The sequence below is a fragment of the Ochotona curzoniae genome, unplaced genomic scaffold, assembly GCF_017591425.1.
Source record: "Ochotona curzoniae isolate NIBS_2020 unplaced genomic scaffold, NIBS_Ocur_1.0 contig_2754, whole genome shotgun sequence".
Lineage (NCBI taxonomy): Eukaryota > Metazoa > Chordata > Mammalia > Lagomorpha > Ochotonidae > Ochotona > Ochotona curzoniae.
In genome coordinates, this window is record NW_024465582.1 from 7,622,301 (window position 1) to 7,646,630 (window position 24,330).

The window sequence follows — 24,330 nt, forward strand, 5'->3', positions numbered from 1 at the left end:
AGAAAGCTGGGCCAGGCATCTCAAACCCCACGCGTCTTCCCACTTTGCTCAAGGAGCTGCCAGGCTTGGCAGTGGAACGTCTTCCCAGCCTTGTCAAGGATGGGGTGGGGAAGACCATGCATGCCTCTCCCTGCACTGCCAAAAACGAGCTCTCTTCCCTACTAACTCCTTGCAAATCCTGCATCATCCACGTGGTCTCTCTAGCACTTCCTTAGCAACTCTTCTGATGTTCTCCAGATTGAGCCATGGCACCGCTGACATCTTTCTGAGGCGGGGTGTGGGGCGGAGGGCCGGTCGGCGCACCGAGGGTGCTGAGCAGCAGCCCTGATCTTTGTCTACTGCACATCATGAGCTCCCTGGCCCTAGCTAAGATGTTCTCTAGCTACTGCTGAATGCCACCTGCTGGCAGAGCCATCTTGACGGAGATGTTCCATCTACGTTCTCAGCTTGTTGTGCCCAACACGCACCAGATGCTGCAAACACAGGCAACCTCCCGCTGATTGGACCAGGCCTGTCAGCAGACTCTCATCCCGTTGTCTTCCCGTGGAGTGCCCACCAGCCTTCCCTTCCAAGTCCTAGCCCACCTCTGCAGGGTTGTTGCCAACAGCCCCCTCGTGGGCAGCTCCTGACTCACTTCTGTATGTTCCCCAGCCCCATCTTTTATTTCTTGATACAGCACATACCTACCCCTTCTCGCCTTTAAGCCTTTTTTTTTTTTTTAAGATTTATTTATTTTTATTGGAGAGTCAGATAAACAGACAGGAAGATCTTTCATCTGCTGATTCACTCCCCAAATGGCAGCAACAGCCAGAGCAGAGCTGATACAAAGCCAAGAGCCAGGAGCTTCTTCTAGGTCTCCCACACGGGTCTGGGTCCCAACGCTTTGGCCCATCCTTGACTGCTTTTCCAGAACAAAAACAGGGAGTTGGATGGGAAGTGGGGCCGGTGGGATATGAACCGGCACCCATATGGGATCCTGGCATGTGCAAGGCAAGGACCACTAGGCTACTGTGCTGGGCCCTCCTTTAAGTCTTTTTTTCCTCTTAGTGATGATGTTTACACAGTTGATCAGGGTGACCTTTTAAGTCTTTGGAAGCTTGTAGGTGAGGGTACTGGTGGTGCCCTCCTCCCCCACTGCCACGCCCTGTGGCAGGAAGTGCAGTGCTCAGTCAGGGCTGTGGTCTGGGAAGTCAGCAGAGGATACAAAAGGCCCAGACAGGATGAGCCTGGAGCTCCAGGAAGCGAGTCCAGCAGCAGAGCCTCTGGCAAGGACCTGCACCGCAGTGATTCCAGAAAAGGGAATGCTGGTGTAATCATGGTACTGGACGCAAACCGGACCAGCAGTAAAGCCAGAGCTCTGCAGTCACAAGTCAGAAAGTGCATACTCCCACAGCCCCGAGGGACACGCCTGGGGCAGGGGCAGGGCCACAGAAGAGGCAGCGAAGGGATGGAGCGAGGTTCACAGGGCTTTACAGACCGGGCAAGCTCTCACGTCCTCATACCACGAGTTCAATGCAAAAGCTTTTGGCATGGGCCCAGCGCAGTAACCTAGTGGCTAAAGTGTTAGCCTTACATGTGCCAGGATCTCATATGGATGCTGGTTCATGTCCCAGCTCCTTCACTTCCCATCCAGCTTCATGCTTGTCACCTGGGAAAGCAGTATAGTCCAAAGCCTTGGGACCCTGCACCCACATGGGAGACCTGGAGGAGGCTCCTGGCTTCGGATCGGCTCAGCTCCAACTGTACGGCCAGAAGATTGTTGTGTCTCTCCTCTCGGTAAATCTGCCTCTCTAATAAAAACAAGTCTTAAAAAAAAAGCTTTTGGCATAAGTGTTTTTTGGATATGAGATGAACAGCATGGACAGAGACACAAAGGCTAAGGTTGCCAAAGCCTTCACCCTGCTCTACCATGTAAGGGGACTGCGTCAACAGTCTGAGAAAGCATCCATGGTAAACCTGGTCCCAGACGGATGGTTTACTGAGAGCCACAGGAGGGCAACGGGAGGAAACGAGGACTCCGCTCTGATCCCGCTACTCTGCAGGTTCTAGCTTTCTGTCACTGTCTAACCATTTTCCGGGGTGGATGGCAATGGCCACGGAGGAAAACATTTCAGTAGGTTCTGGTAAGATTCCCTTGGATACCAAATGAGCGGCCCACAAGAGTGAAAACTTAGGGCTCTTGGCAAAGGCCTGCAGACTTGGCTACCTGGGGACAAGCCCGCAGTGGCCAGCCCAGAGCAGGAAACAAGCAAAAGGCAACAGGACAGGGGGCAGCTCAGGCGCTAGCAGGGATGCGTGTGCGGCTGGGAACGGCCGTGTCTCTTCTCAAAGAAGTGACTACAGGAAGGCACTCGGGGAAGGGCGACTCCTACGCACAGTGCCCACTGCCCTCACCCCTCAGAGCCTGAGACGGAGGCGTCCTGCAGTGGAGGGCTCCTGCGCGTGAGCCAGCGTCAGGCAGTGCAGCCCAAGCGAATGAGTGCTTCTTGGCTGCGAGGAGGAGGAAAGATCTGAAGTTACAAGAGGGCCCTGAGCCATGGCAACTGGCCCCGCTGACAGAGCTTCCGGGAACTAGGGGTGTTGGGGTGAGAGTCGGGCTCCCGGTGCAAGTTCCCTTTGAAAACACAGAATCTTATTCCTCTTTGGAAAGACAAATTCCTCCTGGCTCTTGGTTTTATCCTAAGGATTAAAACCCACTGGGGCAGCCCTATGTCACCTCTACGGAATGCGAATCCCTCTTCCCTAAGTGTCCAGTTTTGTCATGAAACAGCAAAAAGCTCCTAAGTCTGTGTGAAGGAACGTACAGGGCCTCGCTCCTCACAACCGTCTTTGACAAAATCCAAGCGTCAACACACCGCCCAGGATCTCCAGCACGAGCAAGCAAGGAGATGGGGCCTGGGGTTTCAGCTTATGATGAGAACGGGACAGGACGCTGCCAGCCGCTCCCTTCCGCCTCTTTGCTCTGAGCAAGCCAGGCAGGATGAGCATTCTGGCCCGTGATTGCTGACTGGCTGCTGGAGGTTATTCTCTCTCACAATTGTACTTGGAAGACATCACTTCCACCATTTTCTTGGTTCCTCCTCTCCCGGAGCCCCCTCCCATGTTGTACAGAAGGTTTCCAGCTTTAACATCTTAAATAAATCTTGCTGTGCTTCCCCAAGGACACCTAAGCCTTGGACCCCGTCAGAACTGTTCCCTACAGGACTGCGGGAAACCCAACTCGTGAGTTGGCACAGCCCAGGGACTTGGAAATGGCAGAAACAGAAAACCAACCCGCCAGCCCTGGTGCAGCGCCCAGTGTCACCCCCTTGGAAAGACGCAGGTGGGCACCACCCAGAGCTGACGCTCTTCTGCGCAGCGTGGGCAGGGTCCGACAGGTATGGGCAGCCCAGCCAACAGCTTCAGGGTAATAAGAAAGCCATGTGAGCTCTTTCGGGGAGAATCACACAATTATGCAAGGCTCACAAGGAAGGCACAGAGAGGCGGACTCAACTGGATGCACAAAACTCCTGGGTTTTTCCCTCACAAGGGAGAAACACCTTCATTCCAGAAGCAAGGCCAAGAGCCTGTTCACAGGATTTATTCAGCAATTTAGCTATCAGGTTTAACACCATTACCAAGAGAAGCAGAAAGTGGGCCCTAAGCCCCATGGCGATCCTCCAATTGACTGTTTTCTCGGCTAGTGAACATGGGTAACAAACACTTGTGTCTGCGCTTTAAACACAAGCAAGGAGGAGTTTAGACACAGCGATCAACACGAGACACAGACTAAAAAAATGTCAAAATCTAATTTCCTGCTTCATTATCAACTTCTGACTACAACATGCCTGGCATTTACTTGACAAACATCTATTGCACAACCTTAGACGCTTGGCAGTGTCCTTGGCTCAAGGAAGACAAAATAAGACCTTGACAAACCCAGTGAGCAAGGGACTACATGAAGAGCGTTTACAGAAGGGTGTCACCCACTTCCCAGGGCAGGTGCAGGCACGAGGCAGCTGGGACGCAGACCCCTGTGGCACCAGGAGAAGGGGGCTGGCAGTGACCATTGGTACGGGAAAGGACAATAAATGCACACAGAGAATACAGAACTTACAGCAGCTTTTACATAAACATACATAAGCAGACCTTTTCTAAAACACATCTGGAAAACATTCTGATGGAAAGACTTGGGGGGGAGCAAGCTCAGCCCACGAGAAGGCTACAACGCGACTGCATTTCTTTAGACAAGGTTGTTTGAAAACATTTGGCAAACATTAGGTTGATCTGGCAAAAATGACACTTTCACTGTGCAAGAAGGCAAATAAGACATTCATTTTTTGTGTTAGGGAGAGAAAAATCAAACATGAAACCCACAGCTATCTAATTTTTCCTCCCTGGTCTTAGAGGAGCTGCAAAAAAAAGGGGGCTGCATCCCAGACCTGGTGTCAGTGTAGGAGACAAGACACCAAGAGTCTAGTGCCAAGACTTACAAGGCAATTGGTACCTTGACAATCTGAGGCTAGGCCCCAGAATCTTAGAAATACTGGCAAGTTCAATGTCACCTCTATGGAACCCGATCCAGAGCTCTTGAAGTATCAGAAATGTTGGCTATTTCTTGAGAACTATTTGAATTTGAGCTTGACACAAAAAACAAAGCTGTATAAGTAGCTTCCTAGGAAGACCTCTTTAAACAGCACTGAGAAAGAAATAAAGTACACAGGTCCATCTTGACAGCTAATGTCATAATTGCACTTCAATGTCCAAAAGACAGAAAAGAGTCTTAAACATTTCTTTGTGATATGAGTATTCCCAATTTCATAAAAGTTGAGTTATTGAACTGGCACGGTAGCCTAGTGGCTAAAGTCCTTGCCTTGCACAAGCCGGGATCCCATGTGAGCACTGGTTCATGTTCCAGCAGCCCCATTTCCCAAATAGCTCCCTGCTTGTGGCCTGGGAAAGCAGTTGAGGATGGCCCAAAGCCTTGGGATTCTGCACCCACGTGGGAGACCCATACAAGGCTCCAGGCTCCTGGCTTTGGATCAGCTCAACTCTAGCCACTGAGGCTGCTTGAGGAATGAATCAGCGGGCGGAAGCTCTTCCTCTCTCTTTCCTATTGTCTGTATATCTGATGTAAAAAAAAAAAAGTTGAGCTGTCAATCAGCAATCGCACACTTTAGAAACACAGGCTCCCAAGGGGTCAGCATTGGAGGTTAGATGATCACGTGCAATGCAAGCACTGCTGGTTCAAGCTCCAGAGGCTCGGCTTCCGGTCCAGGAGTTTTCTGCTCATGCACCTGGGAAAGCAGCAGGAGGCTGTCCAAGCACTCAGTGGAGATCAGGATGGGGCTTCTAGCTCCCGGCTCCAGCCTGGCCCAGACTTGGCTGCTGCAGCCACAGGGAAGTGGCGGGGGCTCCAGGGAGGGCAGATCTCTGTTTCTCTATCATCCCACGCTACCTTTCAAATAAAGAAGTAAATCATAAAAAACAAAGAAAGATGGAATCTCCTCAAGTATCTCTGCCTGCCACAGCAGCAACAGAGCCAGAAAAATAAAAGCGAACATCCATTCAAGGAGAAAAGTGCAGAGCAAGCCAAGGAAGCTGAGCTCACAGATCCATCCAGCAGGTCAGTCCACAGCTTCCCTGCCCCTCCCAGAGGAAGTCAAACAATTCCGGTAACTTCTCCCAGGATGAGCTGTCGACCCCACCCCAGGGGAGAGGATGCCTCCACGGAAAGCCAAGTGTCCCTAGGCAGGAAGAGCTTTCTCCAACCAACCCTCCAGGCAGCTAGATCCCCAGGAACCAGAGGTTCCAAAAGGCAGGAAAAACCCTTTGAAAATGAACATCCACTCGGGCTCAGGGCAGCGGGACTGCAGGGAGCACCCCGGACGGCACTCACGTAGATCTGGTTCCTCTTGTATCGCTGGAACAAGTTGTACAGGATGGAGCCTCCGTGCAGCTCCGTCAGGGTGGCCATGTCGTCCACGCCCTGCTCGTCCCGGGGGTGCATGGGGAACGCCTTCTGCTGGGTGACCGTGTTCTGCTTGTACGTGAACACCTGAGGGGCGGAGACAGTCAGCTGTTGAGTGATTCCAAGTAAACGACTTTCACGCAGTGTCTGAAACCCACACTACAATCGCAATACCATCTGCCAAAGAACCTCAACTGGCCCGTGAGGAAAACCCAATACAAGAACTTCTTCATTTTCTTTACATCACCTAACTATTTCTATAGGAAAAATTACTTGAACCTTGGTTTTTTTTTAACCTTGTTTTTTAGGAGCGGGAAGATGTCAAATGCTAACCACAGGAATCACACAGTGCACTTCCCTCACATTGGAGATCTTCCAGAAGAACAAGAAAACACGCCGTTGTGAGACTTGATTCATTTGGAAGGCAGATTTACAGAGACAGGGTGAGACACACAGTGAACCTGCAACTGCTGGCGGCTCCCCAGATGGCCTCGGTGGCCAGGGCTGCATCAGGCCAGAGCCAGGAAGATGGAATTCTATGTCGGCCCCAATGCAGGTGCAGGAGCCCTGGCACCGGGCCATCTCCCGCTGCTGTCCCAGGGGCATTCGCTGGCAGCTAGATCAGAGATGGGGCAGCTGAGACTTCAACAGTGAGACCACCTCAGCCCTGAAAACAAGCAGGGAGCTGCATGGGAAGCAGAGCTGCTGGGATACGAACTGGCACCCCTATGGGATCCTGGTGCATGCAAGGCAGGGACTTCAGCAATGAACACCTTGAAATACATATTTCTCCAAGTGATAGGAAATATTTGCAGTCAAGAAGCTGGCTAAGTTTTTAGAAAGTCATTTCTTTCTCCCTATGCAGTGTTTCTACTGGACTGTACAATGATTTCAAAGTTTCGTAATAAAGTCTTCTTCGGTATTACATAATGTAAGTATCACAAAAATCCAGCAGTCCAGCTATGTCGGCTCCAAGACTGGGTCACATTATCACAGGCAAGTTTAGAAAACATCCTTGGATGAGACTCCCTCAACTGCTGAGATTCGAATTCCTGCCAAAACAAACCCACCTCACACTTGAGTGTCGTGGTCTCACAGCCCGTCTTCTTTAAAACTTCAAGTAAGGGCAGTGAATGCTGCACCCGCGGGTGGCACGTTCACTGGTGACGCACACAGTGAGGAACCAGCTGAACCGAGCCTGCGTTTTCAGAGGTCTACTGGTGCTCCTGCGGCGTGGGATCAGCCCATCAACTGAACAAAGCCTGGCCAACTTCACAAAGTAATTTGTAATAAATCATTCGATTATAGAGTTCTGTTCCTGGTTACTCATTTACTGCTCGGTCATTCTTCCACTACTCGTACTGCAATAATAGTTTCAGTAAAATAAAAGATATATTTTCTAAAGCATGTGAAACTAATAACCTTCATACACACATATTGGCATGTGGATTGCCACATACAAAATAATTTTGTGGGATAATATTTACAAGTCTTTTTGACTAGGGATTCTATTTTTATACATCAACCAGCTGCCTACATGGCAACAAGTGGTATGTTCTTGCCAAAGAGAATGACACACTAAGAAACGTAAAAGTACCAATCCAATGGTTTTCACAAGGCCTGACAAATGGCATGCTTTATTTTTCTAGAGGAGAATGGAAACTTCTGCACTGGCATCTGTGCCACAGGAACCACAAGAGTTGGTCAGAACCGGCACAGGGACACACCCATGCCTTCTGAGGCAGAGCCTCTGGCCCCTGCTGCTCCCTGGCTCAGCCTCCCACAGGGCAGGACGCAGCCCCAGCAGCCATGCCTCTTGCTCCGGGGACCTTCCCTGCCACGTGTGCTCCTGCAGTGCCAGGCGGGCCACTGATGGAGTGCAGGGTGAGGCGGCCCACAACCACAATAACAAGGTATTAAAGAAAAAGGTACAGGACATGTAGCAAAGAACAGGCTGGCCGAGATCAGAAACACCCTGAAGGAAATGTAAGGAAAGGGACTTAACCCCAGTGCCAGCCCTGGGCAGCCTTAAAAAAACAAAACTGCCCCCAAGTGCAACAGCTAGCAGCCCCAGGCAACATGGCTGTCGCCCCTCCCCAAGTCTCCAGCACAAAGGGCCCCAGGTCAACAGTTCTCCACAGCTCCAGCCTCTGAGCATCCTCTCTCAGCAAGCCCTCCTAAGGAGAACCACAAGGCTTCTCCTGCTTGTCACTCCAGCAGCTCAGTACTACAAGACGCAGACAACCAGGAACATGATGGTTCTGGTGTGTTGTACCGACTGTGCTTTCAGAAAACAGCTGTATAGCTCCCTGCTTGTGGCCTGGGAAAGCAGTCAAGAAACAGCTATACAGACCCTGAAACACCAGATGCCCACACATGTGTGCAGGTACTCCTGACTGTGTGCGGACACTAGCCACCGTGTGCCATCCACGGCTTCTCTCAGACCGAGCTGCAAAAGGAATGACAGAAAGCTCCAGGAATAACCATCTGTGGGTTTTCCGCCTCTGTGCTGAGTGGCACGAGGAACGTTCTGGACTTCAAGAGTCGCTGACTGAATGAACTGACTTAATCTGCAATAATATCAAAGGACTAACAAGGCCGGCTGTCTTACTCAAAAATGTCTAGAAGGGCCCCTTGTACTGTATTATATCAGTTCTATGTGCAACAGCTGAAAGGGTATTAGTTATGCAAGATTATTCCCAAACAGCAGGAGGGAAAATTCCAAGTTGAAAGAATGGAGTTTCTTTTCCAAAAGAAATGTGGGCCACGAGGTGTCCTTCTAAAACCCCAACTCAGAACAAAGCAAGTCACTTCAAGGGAGCACCTGCTGGAGGGAAGGTGGTTTGGTTAAGCAGGGAGTGGAATATGGAAGATGAAGAGAAAGAAAATCAAAACGCTTTGGAGCAAAGCACTCCTGTTCGGACTCCAAGGCGGGCTGACTCAGCAGAGTAACGGAGACCAAGCAACACTGCCGAAACCAGAGCAGGGAAGACTTGCCCGAGTCCCCATCCTCTTCCACAGAACTCGGAGCTCATTACTTAGATAAATGACTGAGCCATTATCCACTCCTGTTTTCAGCCTTAGTATTATACTGTAAGGAAGCCCTCAAGGGCCTGTGTGATGCTTTCTGTGGTGGAGAGGGATACATCTAGATTTCTTTAATAAAAGTCTTTAGCAAGGCCTAGTCATAAAACCAGACTTTTCCAGCTGCAGATCATTAAAAAGGACCACGCTCTAGCCGGATGGTCAGATGGGATGGGAGTGCCTTCTGTCAGGGCCACTTCAGCCCCTGTTGGGCTGGAACTTCTAAGCAATGGCTCTTGCGTTTGCATCCTCCCGCCCACTCCCTGACATGGCAATTCCGCTTGCTACAATGAGGGGACCAGGAAGGTACATCTGGCCTCCAGGGGGGCAGAAGCCAGGAATGCTCAGAACATGAATTATGAGCCAGCCCACAGGGGCCACGCTGCCAAGGCTGAGACACCTCGGTCTAGGCAGATACAAATGGAGACAAATGGTGACAACAAGCAAGACTTCTCATGAAAGCTAACAAACAAGTCTTTTAAAAACAGCCAAATAAAAACAACGACAAGAGGAAAATCAGAACCAGCATGGCAATATTAAATAATAGAGTTTCTAATTCTTCTGCAATGACAATGATGATGAAGACTTCTATGGGCAAGTGACTGGGTCCACACTCTTCCTGCTTCCGAGGAAAGTCCCCAGCCCCTTGCGGGCCAGGCCTCTGGTGTCATGTCCCGGTCAGGATCACTCCTTCCTTGGGGTCTCAGGCCACAGGCTATCCTCTTGGGAGGAACCAGTGGTGTTGGGCCCTGTGCCTCACCTCTTATGCCAGCAATTGCCCAGCCTCTATAGCTCCTTCAGAACCTGCAATTATGTACATATCCAGCATTTAGTTCCAGCCCACTGCAGCCCATGCTGGAACCTCTGCTTCTGACCTCACCGCACAGTGAGACAGCTTTCTCACTTGAACACTGTACCGTTTCATTGGACATCACTATCATAAATGCTCAAGCCCAAGTTGGCAAACTGAGACCCCAAGCTCTCATTCATGGTACTTGCAGGAGAGGCCTTGGGGCGATCATCAGGACGAGATAAGGACATGATGGTGGACCCTCAAGATGGAGAAGAGGACGGAAAGGAGCTGGTGTTATGGCACAGTGGGCAAAGCCAACACCTGTGACGCATCTGATATGGGCACTGGCTCATGAATCATGCTGTGACTCAGCTCCCTGGAAAATCAGAAGATGGCCCAAGTGTGTGAGCCCTAACCACCCACATGGGAGGCCTGAACAAAGCCTCTAGCTCCTGGCTTCTGCCCGGCCCAGCCCTGCTGCTTGAGGCCAGCTGATAGAAGGTGTCTTGCTTTTCTCTTTGTAACTATTTTGAAATTAAATTTTTTTTCCTAATAAGACAAAGAAGAGGAAGAGGGAGAGAGGTCTGGGCTGGCAGCGACTCTGGCTGTCCGTGGGATGATGGGCAAGGAGACCCTCTGCAGATGCCAAGTGGGTGCCAGCATCGCCCTCATGCACTTTCAGCCTCCAGAACTGGAAGCCAAACACACCATTACTCCCTAGAAAGCGCCCAGTGGCCAGCACTGCATTACAGCGACAGAGAATGGGCTGTGGCGGCCATGTGTGATGCACCCTTCTGCTTCTTTTCAGTGCTGGCTCTGACTTTCAGGATTGTACACTTCACTATGGCAACAGCAAGTACCATGCTTATGTTGTCCCTTTCTGCTCAGCCCTGGTCCACTCTAAAAACTTGAAAAAGTCTGAATAAATGCCCCCCCCCCCCAAGTTGGGTATAATACACATGGCAAGGCAGAGTGAGGACAGACCCAAACATAGCCTTAGGATCCTACTCAGTAGGATTTACTTCTTGTCAGTCTACACAACCTGCAAGAACACTGGGTAAGACACTTGCTTTCTATGCCCAGGCCTGTCTCCACCTGTCAAATAAGGCTGAAGATGGTAATAATACTTAATTCCTAGAATTACTGTGAGGACTGAAGAAAATCACGGGAGTAGAAGTCCCAAGTGCTGACGTTCAAGTGCACAATATGTGCACTTGAGGGCAGTGCTGAGTTGCCAAGCATGCCTGGTCGGGAGGCCTTGCCCTTTTAGCCTTGACCTTGTCAGACCCGTTCCTTCTTGGGTTGAGCCTCATCTGAACTGAGTGGGGCCAGGAGAAGGAGGAGTGGACCAAGACTGAGTGTCAAAATGCTGAGCAAAGAACGTCATGGCCTTGAAAGAGGTGAGCACGGGAGGAGAGATGGAGAGAAGTCCATTGGCGTTCCCTCTCCAGGGGGCTGAATCCCACTTGCCCGCCCTGTTACTTTTCACTCATTTGCTCGCTTGTTCCCTCAGTCATTTGCCCAGGTGTAGGTCGGACCCTGGCAACAAGGCAATGAGGTACATGTCCTCTTCTTTCCCAGAGCCCACAGCCCTTGGAGGGGTTTGCACGGCAAGCATAGAGCCGGAATAGGAGAAGGGGCAGGAGGAGCTGTCAACGAGCAGACACCCGAGGCATGATGGGAACCAGCCATGTTGGGGTGAAGGGAGTCAGGACAGCAGCATGGGGTATCCCTGCCCCGGAGGGTGGCTGGGACAGGGTGTGGGCAGCGAAGGTGTTCACGTGGACATATTAAGGACAGCAGAGCTGGCACCCAGCAAATCCGCAGCACGGGTCGCGGACCTTTCTGATGCTGCTGCAGGGTTTGCAGATAGGATTAGGAGTCTGAGTGGTCTGAAGCATGGGGCAACCCAAACGAGGAGCACAACGCCTGCTGATGGAGACGCAGTGCCAAGAGCAAGGAGTTTGCTGGTCTGGCATCAGCCCTCTGGCTAGGAAGGTCTCAGCGTGCTCTTCCTGCCCGTTACTGGCTGAGACTCTTAAGGTGTTCTAGTCACCTGACTCTCCAAGCCCTGGTTTCCAAGCCCAGGTTTCCTCATCTATGATGTGACATAGCCAAAATGTCAGCGTGCAGTGCTCAGCTGCCGTGAGGTCACACACACAACACTCTGAGCACAGCTCGTGGTGCACCAGGGATTCAAAGAAGGGAGTTGTGCTGCTGTGGTCTGAGACACACTGATCTTGTTCCACCAGCGTACCCACTCACCCGCCCCAGGCCCACTGCTTCTCCTGCCATCCAGCCTGACTTGAGACCCTCTGAGAGTAAGCCCTTCTGCGCCCTGCCTTGGCTGCCCACGTCCTTCTGGCCAGCCCTCTTCCTGGCCTCAGCCACAGGGTCCAGTCCGAGTCTCCTCCTCCTCCCACTGCACCCTGGACAGAACCCTCTTGCATTCTTTAACCACAATGCTGCAATGGTGCCCTTCTCTGGCTAGTAACTGGGACTGGTGAAACCACCAGCTCAGACACCGAGATGGCTGAGCACCCTGGGCACCTGCAGCTATGGGTGGATCAGTGGGAGGAAGGGTCACCCCAAATCGCGATGCCCACCACAGCAGGGGCTGCGGTCAATTGCACCTCGTTCAACCTCCTCGTACTGGACTGATCTCCCGTGATAATCTCTAGGCTTTTGTTGCTTCATCAGACACCTGGGTGCAGTGGTCACCTGGCAACACCGGCTAAAGGGTGGCCGTCAGCAGTGCTGAGGTCATGGCTTGAGAACCTTGCATCTGTCATCTAGACCCAAGCTCCAAACACAGATATAATTCAAGATCTCTCATTTTCTGCCAGCCTTGAATTGTCTCCGCTTTTATAATAGCTCAGGATGTCTTGGCTTCTCTTTGCTGAAAGGCAGAAGGCAAAACTAGGAGCATTTCCTGTGGTGCAATAAGTACGTAAAACTGCTGCCTGAGTTGCCAGCACTTCACATGGGCGCTGGTTTGTGATCTGGAGGCTCACATCCAGTCAAGCTCCCTGATGATGGTTTGGGAAAGCAGAAGATGACCCAAGTATTTGGGCTGCTGCCACCCACGTGGGCGACCCAGACACAGCTCCTGGCTCCTGGCTCCGGCCTGGTTCGGTCCAGGCCATTGCAGCGAGCTGGGGACGGAGCCAGTCCCACAGAAGATTTTTCTCTTTCTCTTCCTCTATAACTGTGACTTTCAAATAACTAAATAAATCTTTTTAAAGATTTTATTTTTATTGGAAAGGCAGATATACAGAGAGGAGAGACAGAGAGGAAACTTCCGTCTGATGATTCACTCTCCAAGTGAGTGCAACGGCCGATGCTATGCCGGTCCAAAGCCAGGAGCCTCTTCCGGGTCTCCCACGCGGGTGCAGGTTCCCAAAGCTTTGGGCCGTCCTCGACTGCTTTCCCAGGCCACAGGCAGGGAGCTGGAAGGGAAGCAGGGCTGCAGGGATAGAACCGGCGCCCATATGGGATCCCGGGTGTGCAAGGTGAGGACCTTAACCACTTGTGCCACCACGCCGGGCCCAATTAAATAAATCTTAAAAAAAAAAAAAAAGTCAAATCTGAGCCAAATATGCCCCCATCTCAGTGTTCTAAGAGGAATAACCAATTCTATGTTTACCATGCTACTCATGTCAGAAAAATGCATTTCTCAGTGTCAAGTATAAACTGAGATTGCACAACATAATTACTAATCTATTTACACAAAAATAGCATCAAAACGATTCCAGATTTCAGACTGAAACCAAAAGTCATGTGTGGCTCTTTAGTAAAATATATGCAGAGAGGACAAGAAGTCAGCTGGGCCCAACTTGTTTCAGAACACCCAGAGACATCATCGCACGCGAAAGGCAATCAAAAAGATCAGAATCAAAGCACAGTGGCTCGAACACAGCATCATCTCCGCACACCTCCGTCGGTGAGGCCTCAGTTTGCCACCATCACGGAAGTCTACAGACATCCCAGGAACTGTGGATGGCGTCAGGAGAAGGCAGAAGGCCCCCGCCAAGAAAAAGGCTAGATCACACAGAAAAAAGGTCAGAGGTCTTTCAAAACAGAGATATTTCAGTAACACAGAAGAAATTCAATGCCCTGAAATGGTTTTTGTAACGTACCATTGCAAACAAACAAAAGGGGCCTAAAAAGAACGCTGTTTTCCCTTTTCTCCCAGAAAGCGTCAACAAGAAAGTGTCATCTGTCTGTCAGTGTCTACAATGCAGAGGAGGCAGCTGTCCTATTTCTCACAGGAAACCTTGTCCAAATGTGTGTTAAGCCAGAGTACCAGAGGGTGACAGAAACTGACGGAAACTGGCTGAAATCATCTTGATAGCAAAGATGAACAGAGGTCAACTCTGCACACAAAGCACCTTCAGAAAGCTCATGAAAAATTGAGTATGCACAAACTATGCACGGTTTGCTAACTGCTCGTATCAGCACCAGTCCCACCAGTCGAAAGGGAGAAACCACTCAAATGGACAGACAACGCTGAGGTGGCCCAACCACAGCCAGTAAAAAGGTGTCATGCTGAGGCATGCTGCAACATACACGCACCTTAAACAGAGTACACTACATGAAGAGCCCAGGCGCTAGGGGGTTAATCTCCTTGCATCAAATTCCCAAAATCAGCAAACCCACAGAAAGAGAAAGTAGATGAGTGCTTGCAAGGGATGGGCTAGCAGAAGGACGGGACTGATTCCCAATGCATACAGGATTTCCTTTTAGGGTGAGGAAAACATTCTAAAACTATGATCATAAAATTACCGTGAATATATGAAAACCAGCATTGAACTGTACACTTGGGTAAATTCCATCATAGCTGACTTAAATTTCAATTATGCTGGTTTTTTTTTTTTTTGAAGACTTGTTTATTTTTATTTGAAAGGCAGTTACAGACAGAAGAACAGACAGATCTTCATCTTTTGGTTCGCTCCTCAAATGGCTGTAATGGTCAGAGCTGGGCCAATCTGAAGCCAGGAGCCCGAAGCTTCCTCTGGACCTCCCTGTGGGTGCAAGGACCCAAGGACTCAGCCATCCTTCGCTGTTCTCCCAGGCCATAAGCAGGGAGCTGGATTAGAAGTGCAGCAGCCAGGACACGAGCCGGCGTCTATTAGCAATGCCAACATCACAGCCGCCAGGCTCTATGCTGTTTCTTTTGAATACTTGAGCTTTGCAGTCGGTGTTGAGGTTGAGGCTAGCTTCTTGCATGGCCCCTGATGGACACTCCAGCGCCTCCTTCCAGCTGACTCCCCGTCCCTAATACTGTTCTGTCCAGCGCTCAACAACAGGCAGGTGCCAATGGAGCATGAAGGAGCCCAGGCAGAAATAGATGAATAACAGAAGCCCTGCCTGAGTGTGACAAGCATGTTCACCTTGTGACAATCACGCAGAGCCCCAGAGAGGAACAGGGAGAGGACACCCAAGGGCAGGTCCCCCGGAGAAGCTCTTACTCTGCACTCTGCCCTGTAACTCTCCTCCTTGTTTAGTTCCCTGGCTGCTTTTCCCAAGACGTCCCCACCAGCCAGGCACATCCGGCACTTCTGGCAATTCCTTCCCTTGTGTACAGACTTGCAGTGCTCCAAGGGGGATCCGCCATGAGCTCTTGTCATGAGTGTGCTGCTGGCATCAGGGCAGAACGTCCCCGACAGCGTGTGGCTGCTTTGCACCCAGACTCTGGTCCCTTCATGTTACCGGCCCATTTTTCAATAAGACAGAATTCCAATGTGAACGCCTGGAGTCCCCTTCCTGAAAACATTTCAGTGCAATAAAGTCTGAAGTGTGGTTAAGCCAGGTGGATACAAGTACACAAAGTTACTCCTGGGTGCCTAATCAGAAAACTTAAAAGATTCGATAAAGTGCTAGCAAAACACTTTCAAAACCCATGGAATATGAAAGGCCTTCAAAAAGTTCATGGAAAATCCCATTCAAGGTTTATTAAATACTTTTAAATGCGTACATGGAGTCTTCAAAAGCTTACGGAAATGAGTATTATGAAAAGGCAATGATACACGGATATTACTTCTTTAGGGGTGGCAAAGTACATACCCTTTAATTCCAGTTTCCATGAGCTCTTTGAACAGCCTGCGTACTCTGTGATAAGAATTCAGCCCACAAGCTGGGAGAAGCAGGCGTTCGCCATCAGAGCAGGGAGGGCCTCCAGCATCCACCCAGGAGACCAGAGCAGTCATACCCTGGCCACCCTACATCGGGGCTGCAAGGCCTCAGGGAAGCTGCAGACCGGCCTCGTGGTGGAAGCGAGCCAGGTGAGCTAAGTGGTGAACACACTCCTACTTCACAGTGAATGCTCAGTAAACCCTCACTAGACCTGACCGCCAGAATGGCTGACAGCGCCTGCCCTGAAGCAGATCACTGGAGTTCCTGCAGCTTAATCCCGCACTGTGTGGCAATCACTGCAGCAGGGCGGGCGATCCTGAACCTTGGGTTCCATGATAATTCAGGTGGCGTTTCACACCAGTGCCAGCTGGTGCGGACCATTTCAGGCTGTGTTATCCAGGCAAATGGCTGCAAACACAGCCACAAGCCAGTTTCCACTTTCAAAACAAGGTCCCCCGACACCAGGTGACAAGGAATAAAGACTGAGGAGTACTCACAACGCAAATTGAATGTATACAGTGTCAGGCCTTCCTCCAGCTTTCCCCAATGTGTTTTTATTTTCCCTTTAAATACTCTATTATTATTATTATTATTATTATTTGGAAAGTCAGATACACAGAGAGGAGGAGAGACAGAGAGGAAGATCCTCCATTCTCTGATTCACTCCCCAAATGGCAACAATGGCCAGAGCTGAGCTGATCTGAAGCCGGGAGCCAGGAGCTTCTTCTGGGTCTCCCACGGTCGCAGAATCCCAAGGCTTTGGGCCACCCTCTTCTGCTCTCCCAGGCCACAAGCAGGGAGCTAGATGAGGAGTGGAGTAGCTGGGACATGAACCGGTACCCAGATGGGATCCCAGCACATGCAAGGCGAGGGCTTTAGCCACTAGGTCATCATGCTGGGGCTAGAAGGGGGAGTTATTTTTAATGTGTTAGTGTAGGCACACTAATAACTTTTTAGGCTGGCCCTCAAAAAAAAATCATTAAGTGGAGTTCATTGAGAATCAAATTTAAGATTCAAGACCAATAAGTGTTTTCAAAGTCTTTCGCTGCAAGATACTTCTCTATGATGGCTGGGAATAAAATGTCACATTAATCAAACAGTATACAGCTTTGTTCCACATAATCTCTCAAATGCAATATTTGTTCGGGAAGAAATGAGATAAAACCAGGACTCCCAGATACTCCCAGGCTGCTTTTGTTGCAGACGCCTGAAGTAACTCTCAAACTAAGAATCAGGTTCCTGTCTTAAGCCTCCCAGCAGACACGCCATTTCAGGCTGAACGATCTGGAAAGCGTAACAGCTGCAATGTGCTGAATGGCATTTCCCCAAACAGGTAAAGACAGACACAAGTGACGCCAAACCTGCAGCAAAGGCCGCGGGAAATGAGGCATCGTGGTGGGGGGCAGGCCAGGGGCAGGCTGGCAGTGCCCGGGAAGGCTTGGAGAAATGGCATCTGCTTCACCCTCATGCTGTATCTTCAATGCATCTTCACACAGAACGCAGGAGATAACCATGCAGCAGCTCACACGACACAGAGGTCAGAGCCATGACCCTGGGGTGCCACCAGCACTGTTACTGCTGCTGTGCACAGCTGGTGTGGTTGGATGGGGTAAGGAGAAGCTACAAAGAATGGCCCAGAAAACAGTGGGCTTGGGCAGCAGAACCTGCAGCATATTAACCAACCAATTACAGGGAAAAAAGGGTTTCAGGGTGGATGCAACTGAGTAACCTGGTAGTAAATTTGCAGGAAATAAAACTAGAAGGAAAAGGCTAGAGTTTGGTCATAACTCTCTGACCAGGCGGCCAAAAAAATTAAAACACAAAACAAAAGCAAAAATAACTTGCATTCAGTGTTACCTGTAAAAACAGAGTTTAACGGCCCAGCATGAAAGCTCAAAGCACCAGGATCCAGTACGGATGCTGGTTTCTGCCCCGGCACCCCACTTCCCATCCAGCTTCCTGCTTATGGCCTAGGACAGCAGATGAGGACGGCCCAAAGCCTTGGGACTCTGCACCCGCATGGGAGACCCGGAAGAAGTTCCTGGCTCCCAGCTTTGGATCATTTCAGCTCCCATCATTGCGGCCATTTGGGGATTGAACGAGCAGATGTTCAGATCTTTCCTCCTCTTTAACTCTGCCTTTCCAACATAAATAAGTCTTAAACCAATAAACAAACAAGCAGGGTTTAAGAGTCTATGGCCATGAGCCTGTCCTGTAAAACCCCATGCTTGGCACTCCACTACCTGCCATGGATGGCTACTTGTTCTTCGAAGCTGGTAAAATAAACAAAATAAGAAAAAGACATGGGAACTTCAGAATGTTCACGTAACATGCAATTGCAACATTTTAATTTTGGTGCAAAACTTGTGAAAATCATGCAATCAGGAAGACTTCAAACACAGTAAGAAAATATGTGTGTTGAAAAAAGCGGATAGCTTTCAGACACTGTACTAAGGTAAACTCATCTCCTAATTTCATTTCTCCACAAACTTTTTGAAGTACTCCAGCACCACAGCGTTAGTACTGAGGACAAACAGGAAAGGAGCTAGAATGGCAGAAGATAAGCCAAGTCCTTGGACCCCTGCACCCATGTGGGAAATGCAGAAGAAACCTGACTTTTTGTCTAGCCCTGTCCCAGTCAGAGCAGCCATTTGGGGAGTGAACTAGAAGATGGAAGATCTCTGCCGTCTAACTCTTTCAAATAACTCAATCTTCACACACACACACAAGCATACATGCCTTTAGAGTAGCTGCTGCAATTATCAGCAGAGTAAAAGCACAGGCTGTAAGCTCCTATTTAAAATTACCACCCTTCTGTTAGGAGACTGGGTGCAGGCCTCTCCCCTCATCTCCCCCTACTCCCAGGTACAGGAGGAAGAAAGAAAATTTGGAAAACAATGGTCTCACCCACACTTTCCCCTAATCCTCTATCCTTTCCACCCTGATCAGCTATGTAAACATCATCAAAAATAAATTTAAGGGGGAGGAGGAGGGGAGAACCCACCACCAACTCATTTGTACCAAAAAACAATTTACAAAATGACAAATGAGAACAGTGCCATGATGGAATTAAGGGAAGCAGCGAGAAGGGAACTGGTCCTGAAAGCGTGCTTAGATGTCACTACAATCCAAGCTCAGGGGCTGCGGTGGAGAGAGACCCACCATACTGGAAAAGCTGTTCCTCCTGGGCGAGGGTGCCAGCCACAGAGCTGTCACCACAGGCCCGCGGCCTGGCACATGCCATTCCACTTCTCGGAAACTTCCCTTCCCTATTCCGTATAAAAGCAGACAGCCCCAAGCCCATGAGGCTGCTACAAGCACCTGACCAATGACTGCATGCAGGAACAGGGGACGTGGAAGTGAAGGCAACTGACGCGAGACGCGAGACGCGAGACGAAGCCTCTCCTCCAGTGCAGCCGGCCTGCTACTTGGATCACTAAATGATCCAGGCCTGTTTCTGCGGGGGAAGCCTGTCCCATTTTCTGGCTCCTCTGGCTCTGCTTCACGCTGCTCTCCTTTCCTCTGAGCTCCTGGCCACACTTCCGTCAGCCTTGTCCCTGCAAGCGCTTGCAGCCAGGCAAAATCACTTCCAGCTAAGCCCTGCCACCACTGACCTTCACACACCACAGGGCCTGCCATGCTCTCCAGCCTCGAGCGCACTCCCATCTGCTCTCACCTGCTCTCCGCAGCAATGATCTACCCTGAACTAGGAGCCAGGAGCGTCACCCGGGTCTTCCACGTGAATGGCAGGAGCCTGAGCTCTTGGGCCACTGTCTACTGCCTTCCAGTTTCCCAGGACTCCAATGGGCACTCCAACAGGTGGGCATTCCAAGGGCTGGCTCCCTAACACCCATCCTAAGACAACCTTTCAAATGGGAAGAATCTAAACTTCATGAAAAGCCTTTTGTTTTGGCTACTGAAAATCTGTCTTTCAAGAGTTTGGAAACTCAGCAGATAATTCAGGACACAAATACACTCCCTGTCCCTTGCACAGCCCCTGGGCCTGCAGCTGCCACTTCATTCCCATTCTCTTAAAGATCTCTGAATAAGTGTGTGTGTGTGTGTGTGTGTGTGTGTCTCCATACATATATGACTTCTGATCAAAATCTTGCTTGGAGAGTTTACAAATTAATGGGCAGTATAAAGAGGAGCAGGCAAAATTTTCCACTGCGGCCTGTGTGAAACTGAGCAAAGTCTGTGGATGCCGATTTCAAAACTAGCGCACCCTTTCTGAAACATCCACCTTCTATTTGGGTCTCAGTGGCCTGAAGGACAAACCCTAGTAAGTCAAGGTGAGAGCACTGGGGGCGGGTGGGCACCGAGAGCCCGCTGATGCCCACTTCCTGTTGCCATGGGCTTCAAGGCCACCTGTGGGTGGTGAAAAACAACCAGTTTGCCAATTCTCGTAGACATTTTCCTGGTATAAAGTTAACTGAGTTTTCCTACTTCATCTTAAAATATTTCTTACCAAAATTATCTTTTTGTCTTGACTATTTAAAAAAAGGGGGGCCAATGAGGCAAATTCTTAGAGGCAGCACATGGAGTAAGTCACTGGGAATGATCTTTATTGGCAAGCACCAGTTTTCTGTCCCGTTTATTTCACTGAGATGCTTTGAAAATGAAAAACTACCATGAGGCTACAGGTTCAGTGCGCATGTGTGCCGCAGACATGCGGAGGAAAGAAACGTGCTTTTCCTAAATGTGATTTCCATGAAACCCTCACAGCTTGGTCGATCAGCCTGAAGCTGGATAAAGAATTATAGAAAACAAGAAGATGAGAATGTAAAAGTTGTGAGGTGTGATTCGAGAGCTTCAGTCTAAGGGTGCCTGGGGAACAATGGAAACAAACGGGTTCTCTCGGGTTTACGGGAGGGCCGAGTCCCTGCGACTCAGGAGCAGCTGGCACCTGACACTCAGTGACTAAGGGTGCCCTGCTTTATTGTTTCCCTATTTCCACACCCATGTGCTAGTCCCTGTGTTTGTCCACTGGGATGAATTATAATGAAGTAATAGGGGTTAAGTGTTTGAAGTTCTTATGTAACCATGTAATTATTACTGACTGGTGCCCAAACTTCACCTTCCTGGGGTAACTTGTGCAAACTAGCTTTCGTGCATTAACGAACTTCAAAAGATCTAGAAGCTCTTTGGTTAAATGTTAACTTTTTGTACTCCATGACTGCTTTTCTCCTTGAAATTCAACTGGGGGCAGATGTCTGCCAGAGGGGTTAAGGGGCCATATTCTGTAGTGGAGAGCCAGGGAGTGTCTGGGCTGTGGCTCAGGACTCCAGCTTGCTGATCTTGTAAATCCTGGGAGGCAACAAGGGATGGTTCAAGTAGCCGGACTGAACCTCCCCACTCCATCCACAGAAGACCCAGAGTGAGTTCACTGACCAAGTCTTTTAGAGTGGGCGGTAAGACACTCACATCACACTCAGGAATCCTGGGTTTTATCCCCAATTCCAGCCTCTGATCTCAGCTTCCTATTGATGTGGACCCTGTGGGGCAGCAGCAACGGAGCAAATGGCTGGGTTACTGCCGCTCTCATGGGAAACCTAGGCTGAGGTCCAGGCTCCCGGCTTCAGACCAACCCTAGTCATGAGGGGTATTTGTGCAGTAAATCAGTGAGGTGGATACTCATGCTCTCTGCCTCTCAAATTGAAGTACATATATTTAAATTTTTGAAATGACAGCAAAACTTATTAAATGCCCTTACCCAACCTCCCAGGACATGGGGCACGTACATGCTGGACTTTGAGAGTTTCTGGACACGGGAAACCCCAGGCTTAGGAACCACTGGTCTATAGTGCTCAGGTACGAAGCAATAACCAAACGCTGCTCCCTTAGCCAGCTGGCTTCATGGGCTGCACAGTGATGTGTTTTCAAAGTGACATGAAGCTACACAGTTAAGACCAGCTACCAGCAAGCTGACCTCAGCATCGCTGATTCTATGGAGGAAGTTTCCTTCATGCCAAGGGTTCTGGAACATTCAAAACCACCTAGAAGTCATTCAAGGATGATCATCATTTTGGGGTGTGGCATGAACTAGAATGAACCTGCCAAGCCCTCTTCTCCCCAAGCACAAAAGCTGACACCTGGTTCCATGGAGTCAGTTCTTACTGTAACAACGAAATTCTCCTAGATTCTAATCATCATGGAAGGGAACACACTTCACACATCAACTTCCAACATCTCCACAGAGGGACTTAAGTTTGTGGAAAACACACTGAAAGTTGATTTTAATGCCAAAATGGACATACATGAATACCTTGATCATAATACACATTTTCATGTTTTGATAAATGAATTTCAAAAATGTCTGCACCAAATTAAACTTCTATTTTATTTTCCATTTCTTTTCCCACAAAGTTTTTTAAAACCAGTTTGTAAGCTTTTGAAGTGTCTCACACCATGTTGATCCTTTCCTGTCAAAAGCAGTTGTTACCAGGACGCAGGTGTTTGGCAGGCAAGTCCCTGCATCCCACGCTGGAGTAACTGGGTTCAGTGTGCAGCTCCCTCTTGCTTCCCCAGCTTCCTCCTGTTACGGGGGCAGCGGTGATTGCAGCAATGGGCTTCCTGCCAACTCCTCCCGAGACCCCGGATCAGGCTCCTCACTCTTGGTCTCCAGTCCAGCTCTGGCCACTGCTGGCGTTTGGAGAATGAATCCGCATACAGGAGCCCTATTCTTGTTTCACTCTTTCTCTGCGTCTCAATGTTTCCTCCCTTCCTGCCTTCCTCAGTAGCTGAAAGAAGATGTGGAGACGCTGGGGGGCAGGCTACAAACAGCCCCATAATTAGTAGAGTTGGGACTTAACACGAGGAAGACCATTGCCTCTGGGATGACAATCACAACACACGCCGGTGTTACGAAGCCACAACATCAGGCACACCCCTAAGCACTCTCATTAGTCGTCAAAGTAACCTGGCAGGCACCGCCACCAACCTTCAGCAGATGTGAACGCAGAGCACCACACAGGGTTTGTTGTTTTTTTTAAAGTACTGGAGTAAGTGAGTGACTTTCATGTAGCACTGAACTCTTAGAGAAGATAATGTTGGTAGCAGCTGATGAACTAAGATACTAAGAATCTACATAACAAAAGCAACTGCCAACAGGAAAGTGTTGTGTAGCCCAGAGTTCTAGAAGGGAACCTATATTCAGCCATTTCACCAAGAGCTTCTCTTCCTGTTTGGGAGATGGGATAGGGCAGCAGAAAGCAGGCATTCAGTCAGACTGGTGGAGATGTACCCTGAGCAACTGCACTCCGCACCAGAGCCGAGGGGTTCGAATCTGGGCTGCACCACAGACTCCAGCTCTGTGCCAGCGTGCCCCCTGGGAGCAAGCAGGTGACGAGTCCCCACCATACCCTCGGGAAACCTAGACCGAATTCTGGCCCCTGGCTTTGGCCGGGCCTAGCCCTGGCTACTGCAAGCATCTGGGGAAGGAACAAGCAGATGGGACATATCCCTGTCACTCTGTCTAATACATAAAATTCTTTCAAAAGTGATTAAACACATGTCCTCATTTCCTTTGAACACCCCCCCCCACACACACACACCCCTGCTCCCACTAGACCATCCAAAACCTGCGTTAACTAGCAATGTTTTTGGGAAACAGCCGTGGCAAAGGATGCCAACAGTGAAACCCCAGCCTCACACCAGCTGCTACCTGTGCCATGCACAAGCACTGTTCCTTCCGCCCCTCAGTTCCAAGTCCCTCCCCAGCACTGCTGCTCTCGGCTGCTGCAACTGCTGAGGCTGCCTTAAGGGTAAACTCAAAAGGTGAGCGAGCACCCAGGCCTGCCGTGGTAGCCTAGAGGCTAAAGTCCTCACCTTAAACGCGCCAGGATCCCATATGGACACCAGTTCTAATCATGGCAGCCCTGCTTCCCATCCAGCTCCCTGCTTATGGCCTGGGAAGGCAGTCGAGGACAGTCCAAAGCCTTGGGACCCTGCAACCATGTGGGAGACCCAGAAGAAACTCCTGGCTTCTGGCTTCAGATTGGCGCTCCGTCTCTGTAGGCGGTGTAATGGACGTTGGGCAGCCCAGATGGCTTCGATTTTCTTTGCACACAAAACCTGAGAATGACATCTAAACTATTTACTCAGCAACTCTGATCCTAATGGCAACTTTAGACCTGGCATTTCTAAGAGACAAAAAGGAAATGCTTTTAGGCAAGTTAGAAGTTAACTGGTCTGTTTAGCACCCCTCTGTGCATTGGACACTCTGCCCAGGCCAGGAGGAGGAAATACATCTTCACCAAAGTGCACCAGAAAGTCCTTCAGCCTTTTATTTATATTGCACAGATGCATTACATCTGATACTCTAACTTTTGGCTGCTTATGTATTTTTTAAAAGAATTTTCACTTAAAA

The 24,330-nt window shown here is 49.8% G+C and overlaps 1 protein-coding gene across 1 annotated transcript in view; it reads right to left on the bottom strand.

Moving 5' to 3' along the window:
* MYO10 (myosin X) overlaps positions 1–24,330 on the bottom strand; it is a 181,843-nt gene that overhangs the window by 100,861 nt on the left and 56,652 nt on the right. The window contains exon 3 of the mRNA XM_040977322.1: positions 5,879–6,037. Within this exon, the coding sequence (XP_040833256.1) occupies positions 5,879–6,037 (159 nt within the window). The remainder of the gene's footprint in view (positions 1–5,878; positions 6,038–24,330) is intronic.